Source organism: Galeopterus variegatus, unplaced genomic scaffold (assembly GCF_000696425.1).
Source record: "Galeopterus variegatus unplaced genomic scaffold, G_variegatus-3.0.2 Scaffold578, whole genome shotgun sequence".
NCBI lineage: Eukaryota > Metazoa > Chordata > Mammalia > Dermoptera > Cynocephalidae > Galeopterus > Galeopterus variegatus.
Genome location: NW_007726689.1, coordinates 472,164 through 482,981, shown reverse-complemented (window position 1 = coordinate 482,981; position 10,818 = coordinate 472,164). Strand labels below are relative to the sequence as shown.

At 39.6% G+C, this 10,818-nt stretch overlaps 1 protein-coding gene across 3 annotated transcripts in view; it reads left to right on the top strand.

The window, feature by feature from the left end:
* The first annotated feature begins 218 nt into the window (after positions 1-218).
* The window catches only part of EGF (epidermal growth factor), a 79,892-nt gene continuing 69,292 nt past the window's right edge, over positions 219-10,818 (top strand). For all 3 annotated transcript variants that reach the window (XM_008570180.1, XM_008570181.1, XM_008570179.1), the window contains exon 1: positions 219-469. In XM_008570180.1, coding sequence (XP_008568402.1) covers positions 346-469 — 124 coding nt within the window. In that variant the 5' untranslated portion in view covers positions 219-345. The remainder of the gene's footprint in view (positions 470-10,818) is intronic.

Here is a 10,818-nt window from a genome sequence, read left to right as displayed (position 1 = left end):
CTGCCTGTCACAGTGGAATCAGCCACAGTCCTCCACAGTGTGGCTGTGAAACTCTGTGAAATTTGTCAGACAGGTGTCAGGTATTTCTTACTGGCTTCCAAAAAAAAAACTTAGATAAAGAAATCTTTCCTGGAGTGTCCCTTTCAGGCTGCATTCAGAAACTGTCTTGAGTTGAAGGGCAGCAAGCTGGAGGGAAAAAGGAGCAAAACAGCAGGGTAAAAGATGCCCCAGGGCTGGAGACCACCCTGGGGGGACACGTTTGGGGTGAGGCATACTCATCTTGCTGGGGCTATGCATGAACAAAATCAATTCATTTTTTGTTGAAAGTTCAAACCCATCAAGATCATGCTGCTCTTACTTATTCTGTTGCCAGTGGTTTTTAAATTTAGTTTTGTTAGTCTCTCAGCATTGCAGCACTGGAACTGCCCTGATGGTCTGCCCGTGAGAAGTGGGAGTTCTGCTTGTGTGGGTAAGTAATCCAACTAACAGGAATTCACATCCTCCAGGAAACTGTCCTCAGACCCCTGTTTGTTTTGTCTTGTACACTTGGGCATTCTTTCTGATTCATCTTTGGGGGTGTATATTTGCTTTTTTTTTTTTTTTTTTTTTGCTTTCTGATGTATGTTTATTTCCTTACTGGCCATTAGAGCTACTCTGCTACCAACTATAAAATTTCATGGCTCTCAAACTGTTCTTCTGTGTGTGATTGGATATGTCTCTTTCTAAACTAGCTGAACATTTCAGATAAACCTCAATCTTTATTCTAACTTGAGGAGTAATTAACACTTAGTTGATCAGCTTTATGTTGAAAATTAGAGAAATAGATGTGCATTTTCTTTTTTTAACTTGTTTCTAAGCCATAAAAAAAATCCTTTCTGATAACTTTGTGTAAGAACTCAGAAGTTGCTAAACATCAGTGAAAACTGGGAAGAGAATTATGAACTAATGAGATTCTGTTATTGTAAAAATTAACCTAAGTTTCAAGTTCAACCTCTCCCCCTCTCTCTCTGATCTTTCTTGATGTTTCTAAAGCCCTGACACAGCTCCAATTTTTCAGTAACAGGTGCATTGTAACTTCGGGAACTGCTAAGAAATGACAGTGGGTAAATAAACCGCACCCCCTCCCATGTTAAATGGGTTTTTAGCCAAGGAGAAATGGGATTTTTCTGGATGAGAATTACAGTCCTGCCCAAGGATCTTGTCTGACAGCCACTCTCTTACTGTTGATTCGTTTCTGTAATCCTTGTGCGGGTCTCCAACCTGCTGCTCAGATGAGGCAGACATTTCCAGCTACCAGAGGGTAGGAGCTGCTCTGACATTCCTTTCCTGTCATCTTGCCCTTTTGAAATTGGGTCTGGCTTCCAAAAAGAGGTAGCTCGAGGAAGGTACAGTAAAGTTTCCAGAAGAGAAACCTCTGGAAGACAGCATAAAATAGTAAGCATACAGAGAATAGAACTGAGCTAACTGCCCTTGCTCTCCTGTTAAGAAAGTTACAAATGAGGAAGGCAGGTGCTCTCATGTAGAATCTCAAACTGTCACCAGGCAGCGCTCATTGTATCAGGTGAGCAGAACTCTAGGGTATCTGAAGGAAGGACTGACTTATTATTGTCTCTATGGCCTCCGCACCTAGAACATTTCTGCTTTTATAGTGTGAACCGAGCAAATTCTTGCTGAATAAATGAGGAGTCTTTCCCTGATCTACCAGTCACATAGCCCTCGAGAACAGCAACAAAGAGGGGGTGAGAAAAGACGAACACAGCCCCATGACTCTCTTACTCAGCTGTTGGAGGCAGAAGTAAAAGCTTCTGGACACGGTTTTGTCAAGTGGACTGGAGCCTCTCTGGGGTGGGGGAATTTTGCCTCGAGTAGTTGGCAAATGACCAGAGTTGCATGGCACCTTAGGAGCTATGGTGAGAGTGGCTAGGAAGGAAGAACCCAGACTGCTGAAGCAGAACACAAGAGAGGACAGAAATTACGGAAATGAACTTTGATGCATAGCTTTGGGGTCTCAGGGAACAGTCTGAGCACTTCCAGCAAGCAAGCCTATGCCTTATGTTCCCTGCCACCCCTGCTGGTGGCTTAGCAGTGCCTTCTCTGAGGCAGGTTGCACCAAATAAACACGAAACCCAGGATAGAGACAATGAGTTAGGGAGACTGTGTCACAAAGTCTAACATAGGTGTTAGAAGCAAACAACCTTCATTTCAAATCCATGCTACCTGCTTAATAGCTGAGTTACTTTAGAATACTGCTGGGAAACAATATCCCCCTTTCAGGATTCTTGTGGGGATCATGTGAAATAACACATGAAAAGCACTTTGCACAGTGGTTAGCAGAGTGTGCTCGATAAATGCCCTTTTGGACTCCATGTCTTGGCTCTTTTTTGGTCAAGTCATATCATGAAATGCCTGATTATGAACAGTGCAGTGACATGACAGACCCCACAGAGTGACTAACTGCCCCTTTGCTTCCTTGCAAGTCACTGGTTTAAACCCCCTACTTTACACTCCACATCTTATGTTAGCCAGTAACTGCCTGGGTCACACCCTGTCACCCCCTACATTTCAGAGGATAGTGTTTCTTTCTCCTCTCTAAATAGATATGGTGCGATCATCTATTTTTCCCCCATTGAAATTCTACTTGCCTTATTTCTTGCCCTTGGCATTGAGACAGACCACCTCTGTGGCCAACATGACCCAGCAGGAAGAATGCTTTGTGGTCTAACAAGATTCAGGTAAACTGAGACAAGGTTGTTACTCATGTGACTGCTAGCCAGATAAACCAAGTGATAGAAACACAGAATTAGGTTTTCTTTCCATTCCCCAACCCCCACCTCTCCCCCTTTAAAAATAATTAACTGAGTATTCTGTTAGCTTCTATTTGAGCTATAGTAGGTGAGGAGAGCAGTACAGAAAACTGCTGGCAAGTGGCTACTGAACTTTCAAGTCTATCTGCCCTAGAGGACAAATATTAGCTGAAAAAGGAACTAGTCCTGTTTGACGTATGTACCCACATTATTTATATGAGCTTTCTTGATAAATAAAGGGCAAGGAAGAAGTACAGCCTCAAAGAGCTGGCTGCAGGTGTGATCCTGGGCACACTTAGCCAACAGGGCAGATCACTTAGCAGTAAACAGTGAAATCACTGATTTCAGCACCAGCTAAGGCTTGGTCAGCTTCCCAGTCATGTGCAAGCCAGAGTAATTCTGAGATCAGAATCTTGTTTGTTTTTTCAGCCAGAGTTATGCAGAAGACTTTTTTCTAATCTAACTGCAGAAAAATTAGAGAAATTATATTTTATATACAACATATGAATGAAACCATTCCCCAAATATCCAGTGATTTTTGGTCTTTGGGGGTAGTAGAACTTAGTGGTAAAGAACATAAATTTTGGAGACAGACTACCTGCCTGTTTTCAAATCTCCGTTCTGCTGCTTGTGAACTGTGTGTCTCAATGATTTCCCTACTGTAAAATAAAGGTAATTATGTCTTCCTGCTTGGATTGTTGTCAGTATTGTATTAATGCATTCATTTTCAATGCTGGCTGCACATCAGAATCACCAGCATCCAAGTCGCCACCCCAGTCAATATGGAGCAGAGTCTCTTCCGGGAGTAGAATCGAGGCCTCACTTTTCTTTTTACACTCCATTGGTGCTTCTAACCGGCAGCCTCAGTTTACGACCACTAAGTTGATATGTGTGAAGGGCACAAAACAGAGCCTGGCATGTGATAAGCACTCAGTAAGCCTTAGCTTCTATTAATATAGTTATTGTTCAAATTATTTTCACAAGTGGTAACAGTGATAGTATTTTCTAAATATGGCTTGGTTTCTCCTAAAATCATTAAATACATCTTGACACATGAAAAAATGCCATATTGAAAAACTCAATGATAGTTTTACAACATTAAAAATTGTACTCAAAATAATGTCAACATTCATAATTCATATTTTTGCAATCAGCAGAAATTTTTGGTAAAAATACAAAAACATATGAAATTGATTTGAGTGTGTACCCTTGTGGAACTGCAGCTCTGGAGTTTGTCTTTCTATTATACCAACTGAAAAAGAAATCCCATTCAGTACAAACTAAGCCCATTTGTTAAATTTCTTACCAGTAATATTTTTATTTTAACAATAGCAAAAATAAGCCACTTGAAAGTTTTAGTGATTATTTAAAGTTTTTGTATATTTTCTCTGTGTTTGGAACATATTTCTCTAAGATTTTTAAAGCTGTTAAAGGCATATAAAGGAAAGGTAAATTAGTTCTTTAAATGAATTTAATTTGGGGGGCAGTTTGAGGTTGTCCAGATATTTGAAATTTAGTTTAGAAATTGGGAGGTGAGAATCATTTGCTTGTGTTCAGAGGAGAGCAAGTAATTGCTTGTTTCTATCAAAAGTAAATGGACTAGTAATTTGGCTCAAATAAATTCAAAACCTTACTTTACAATTTGCAATCTGCCTTTATGAAAATCCATTTGAAAAAGTTTCTTGCTTAGTATGATTGGTTGATTTTTTTAGATCAGTAGTCTCCGAACTCCATTCCATTTGTAAAGTAATTAAAATGTGAGCATATGCTCCCAATAAACATTTAGTTATCAATTACATACACATAATATGTACATTATACATATGAACATATGTGTATGTATAATGAACATACATATACTGAATAGTTACAATGCATAATATTTCTAATATTTTCTTTCCACACAATAGTGAACCATCTTACACAGTCTCTATGTGGTATACATCCTCCTGGTTCTAGAGAAGTAGTAAAATGCTGGAATAAATATTTACCTCTCTTCACTGTTAGCTCAGTTCCTTTCACTTAAGCATAAAGAGAGAAACAAAAGAATTGCTAGGGTTTTTTTTTTTCTTCAAGTAAAGGGAAGTTACTTATAGTGAATGATTTCCCAGAGCACATAACAGTAGAAATAAAAATGCAGTAAGATTGTGCTGAGATTCTTCCAGAAGGACCAGAAGGTCAGACCACATCTCTGGGGGTTTCAGAAATTCCAAAACCCTATGGCCTGTTGGGGTCACCATATCTTGGGATATTTAAATCAAATGATTTGTACCTGTAACCTGTGTTCTGGAGAAACCCAGTGTCTCCCTTCTCTATCTCAGAAGATTCCTGGGGGTGGAGGCAGTAACAAAGAAGGAAAGGCTGTGTCACCTCTGGTCCTTCCACCAAACTACTGATCTTCTCTGTATTCCACTTCCCTCATGTGCTGTCCCTTTCCCACACTCCACCACCTCACATCGGCCACCACTGTTTCACTTACTTCTAAAAAGAACTCGTGCTATGAGCTGTGAGGGTACAGACTTTAACTTAAGGCTTGGACCTACCTTTTTAAATGAAAAAAAATTTTTTTAAACTATTGAATAGGACACTGGCATGTTTTAGTAAACAAAAACAGTTCTCAGAAGAGAAATTCTGGCCCCTGGTTTCAAACCAATTCTTTTCCTTTTACATGTTAATTTTGAGACAGATGTGAAGATTCTGGTAGCAGAGGCAGTCCCAGGTAGGGGAATGCTCTCTCTCTCTCTCTCTCTCTCTCTCTCTCTCTCTCCAGAGGAGATGTTTCCCTGTCCTCTCTCTCAGTCTAGGAAGGGACTGCAGTTCTCTGGCCTGGGCAGTGCCCTTACTCTGGGCTGGTGGCTACAAGTCAGAAGTAAGGCAGGGCACTGATTTGAAAAGAGACCCTAAAAGCTCTGGTCTTGGGGATTGTGTCATACTATGGATTATTCTCCCTTTTCATCATCCTCAATCTTTAAAGACCTTATCAAAAGTTAGAGACTGATCTCACTTGTGCTGAGGAAACTGAGAAAAAGACCAGTCCCTTGTTTCTGGTGAAATGTACCATGAGTGGCATGTAGGAGGGACCATCTTCCAGAAGCACTGTGCCTCACAGGGGTGTGGCCAGAGGTCAGGGAGGTCAGGGAAAGCCACCAATGGGATGAGGATGAGGGAGGCAGGTCCAAGAATCTCTCAGGAAGTTGTAGGGTGGGAGGATTTTATAGGAGACAGCGATTTATAATTTCCAGTGGTTAGCTTGGTGGCATCCTCTTAGATAATTTGAGTATTAAAAAAAAAGAAGTGTACCCTTAATAGGTAGTTATTGGCTGGTAAGGCCAAGCATAAAGTTACCACATCTGTGATTAGAGACTTATGCTCAGAATGTTCCCTAGTCGGCCAGTGGTCTACTATGGTGAATAGCAAATAGTTTGAGTTGTGAGTGAGTCATTAATTGTAGATTTCACTTTACCAATTGATTTAGATGAATTTATCTTGTTTTTTAATCTGAACGGAGTTTAAAATCATTCAACCACAGATGAAAGGTAACAAAAATTCTTTACCTGAAAAACAAGTCTTTTAAAATCTGCTCAACATTCTTAATCTTTTAGTCACTTTGATTACAGTGGAGGAAACTAGAAGAAGAAACTAGCAACTTTCCAATATGTGTAAATTGCCTGTCCTAAGCTATTTCAGCAATTCTTTTACTGAAGTAATTTTTGTTATGAACAAAACAAAGACTCAGTAACTAGCCTTAATAGCTGGAAATGACTGCATTGGGGAACTTTTTCAGAATGTCCAGTTTGAATTTCTTTCAAACAATTCCTAAATTTCTTCAAAAAAATTTCAAATTCCATGAAGCAGTTCAGTATTCAGTTTAGTTTTAGTTGTTGCTCCAAGTGTGAACAATCCTAGAGCTAGGGAACGACATGTTAGTCTTGTTATGCTGTAGTTTCTAATGTTAGAGTGAGAATCAACTTTAAGAAATAACCAGGAACAACAGCAGTGACCACAAAAATCTAGCCACTGAGATGTGATTGTCACCATTGTCTGTTTACTTCTTGCCTCCAGGTCAACACTTTCATCCAGAATTCTGACACTACTCACCATGAAGGAAGTATTACCTGAATATTAGGGGAACTAAGAATGCAGGTTTACTCTGTAGAGATTCTTTACCAATACCGAGTGGCTTTGCATACCACCATTCCAGTCCCTTCCCAACTGTCCCATTTGCTGGGGCCCATGACAAAGAGATGACTGGAGGTCAGACTTGGTATTTGTGTGAGGTGTAGAAGAAGAAAAAGTTACATTAAACAGAAGGGGCCTTTACACTACTTGAAAGCTCCCATTATATCTGAAAATGCATTTTTCATTTGTTTTATGTGGCCAACGTTACTAACCTGCAAAGGCAGTTGTGAAATAACGCATGTGAATATGTCTTTCTTTAGGAGTTATTCTGTTCCTTAAGATCATCTTTCAGAGCTTTCCTCACAATTCTGGGAATTAGCAAATAGACAGAAACTCCAGTTGTTTTAGCCAAATACAAGGCAGGAGCTTCTGCTTTCATCACCTTCTTGACATTCTTTGGAAGCCTGGAGTTTGAATTGCTGTGTGGGTCTGTTTTCACTCTGACCTTGATTTTCTGATTCTCCCAAGCCTGGCCGAACATACTAATGCCTCTCAGTGTCTGGGTTTCCCAAGACTTTCCTAGAATACTTAGAACACTGGAATTGGTGTGAGTGAAGGTATTTGACGCCCATCTGACTCCTGTGACAGTGATTCATGGGATGTACTGGTTTATTTGCACATTCCCTTCCCAGTGCTTGGATAGAAAAAACCTTTCAGAGAAAAGCACTACCTCCTTCCTACATTCAGAAAGCCTGTCAGGGTGCCGTGGACCAGCTTTGTGTATAATGCATAGATTTCATTCATGAGGTGGTTCTTTCTGTGGGTAGGTGGTTTCTAGGATATAGACAGTCAGAACAGCATCATGGCATCAGCACATGGTGTATCAGTTGAGAGATTGTGTTTTATTGCACTCACTTCAACACTGTTCTGGTTAAATTTCAAAAGCCTGAAGAAGGATCTTTCTTCTTCCATGCACTCTATCCTTGTATAAACAAGTCAAAGGTAGAAGATAGTCAAACTCAACATTGTCATAATATGTGCCCACCCACAGTAATCCCCTGCATTTTGAAGCCCTTCCCTTAAAAGGTTTAAAAACATGCCTAGAGGGAGAAGCTACCAAAGATCTTCTGGTGTTTTTCTCCCTTCTATTTACTACAGGATTTTCCACACAAAGGAATTGAACCTCTCCTTGATGTACAGGGAAATTGGAAAAGTTATTGTCGCTAATGTTAATTTATCCAGTAAGGGAATATACACGTTTTGGATTCAACTACTATTGTTTAGAATTTTAAATGCTCTAATGGATCAAAAAGCTTATTATATTTTAGAAAACAAATTTGAAAATCCACTGAAACTTTTATATTTTCTTATTCTAATAAATCATGGCAAAGATTTCACGTAAGAGGAAAAAAATAAGGCATATGAAGAAAAATTTTTATCTAGAATCTCAATGAATTTAAAAAGCACCCATTAATGACCACAAGAGGATGGTAAGCGATTGCCTTTCAATATTGTTGTATTATCTTCTGGGACAGAAAGCTAAACAGAAGTACGCTGTGCATAGATGTCCTCTTTAACATAAGCCATGTTGATGCATTTGAAATTACCAGGTTTTATGACTTCCAAGAGACTGGATAAGATGCCATTTTGAAACAAAGAATAAATTTTAAGCAGACTGAATTGTAGTTAGTTCTTTACATAGTGGATTAATCTTGTCACAGGAGAAAATGGAGCAGTTCTGGGTAGGGAATCCTAGTGTCACACTTACTTATTGCCTTACTTTGCAGGAAGAATTTCTCTTACCTTTAGTCAATGTCCATACCTGGCATGTCATGTTAGACCTCAGCTTTTGAAACTGATAAGGTCCAATTATATAGCAGGTATGAGCTGTGAATATTTACCTCATAGGATTGCTATGAAGACTAATTAAAGTAACTTATGCAAAATGCTTAAAATTGTACCTGACGGGCCGGCCCGGTGGCGCACTGCTACAGTGTGCCACTTGGGAGCGCGGCGGCGCTCCTGCTGAGGGTTCGGATCCCACATACAGACCGGCCGCTCACTGGCTGAGCGAGGTGCGGGCGCAACACGGAGGGTCGCGATCCTGTTGCCGGTCCTGGTCCGGTACGGGCGCGACACTGAGGGTTGCGGTCCGTTGCCAGTCACGAAAAAAAGACAAAAAAAGGAAAAAAAAAAAATCGCACCTGACATATAGTGAGTTCCAATAATTATTGGCTGTGACTCTCTACCAAATACCATATACTGAGACACATTGGAAACACCTTTGCTTTCTGTAATTTTTCTAATGCCTGTTTCTTCATGTTTTCAATGATGCTTAGAGAAGTCTAACATTGATTTCCTGGAATGAGCCAAGTCCTAACAATCATCTTACCCAGGGTATTCTTTGTGATTTGTTATTTTCCTTGATTATAAAATACAGCACAAATTTCTCAATTAATTATTTTTCCAGATACTTATTCTTGCTACTTGTCACATTTGCATTTTACATTCCAAGAAAATTATACGAAATATTTTTTCTGTTGGCATGTACAGCTATACATACAGGTAGGGCCCAGAACTTAGCATCGAACAGGGTAGGTTTAATGAGAACAAGGAACTCTAACATTCAACACTTCTTAATTTTATTTTGTTTTGGTCTGTTTGTCTAGGAACACTCAGAATGTAGTATCTATAGGCAAATACATGTTTGGCCTTGCAATTTGAGGAACATTATTTAAAGGTAGCAAAAGGAGAAGGTAATCATAAATGAGGCCCACATCAAATTTTGTAACTCCAATAAATTTTTTTACAGATTTAATCAATTGATTAATTTTTTAGACTTCCTTCAGAGTGTTGAGCATTTAGTGTCACTTGGGTAAAGGTGTTCGTTTTAGGTTACTGTTTATTTCCTTTAGTGGAGCTCATAGTGACACATTATCGATTTGGTATTGGAAGTTTAGAGAAGCAGAGAGAAGGAAACATTCAAAGAAAGTAGAAGTTAAGATGAATCACATCTATCTAGGAATTTACCACAAGCTTAGGCCTCTTTACAGAAATGCCACAAAGAAGGAAACTGTTGAATTCCACAATGCACGTAGGAAAGGAATTGAACTGATAAATGCTAAATTAGAAAAGGCCTTCAAGATCATTTAGCCCAACTGCCTTATGTTACAGATGAGAGGATGAGATCCAAACAGATAATACAACTTATAAGATCCAGTGAGATCCAGCTCAGGACACTGTACTCATTCTGCAAAAATTTACAATGCACATGACACTTCTCAAGATTTATGGTTGAAAGTCCACCAGTGTAGTGATTTCATTAATTTTTCCTACCAAAAAGTTCTAATAATTTTTGGGTGGTTTAGGGAAAGTTTCTTAATATATCTAATTCTCTATGTTAAAAGCACTTGGAAAGTAGGACTGAGATTTCTTTTGATATAAATTGTACCAATGAATTAATTCAAATCAACAGTATGTATTCAACATTAATCCCATGCTTGGGCTGACAGTGGTGACAACACTGATCCATATGCACAGGGTATCCTGAGGGGACAGTGGGGCTCCACAGCTCAGGGGCCATGTAGGGGTAGGCTGTAGTTTACCTACTGACTTCTGGATCATATTATTTGATTTTATCAAACTAACTCATAGAGAATTCAACAACTGGCTTAAAAATCCTCCTACAAAGGGCCGGCCCGGTGGTGCACTGGAGAGTGCGCCGCTTGGGAGTGTGGTGGCGCTCCTGCCGAAGGTTCGGATCCCATGTGGAGACCGGTTCCTGCTCACTGGCTGAGCGCGGTGCGGGCGCAACACCGAGGGTTGCGATCCCGTTACCGGTCAGTAAAAAAGACAAAAAGGAAAAAAAAAAAATAAATAAATAAAAAATAAAAAA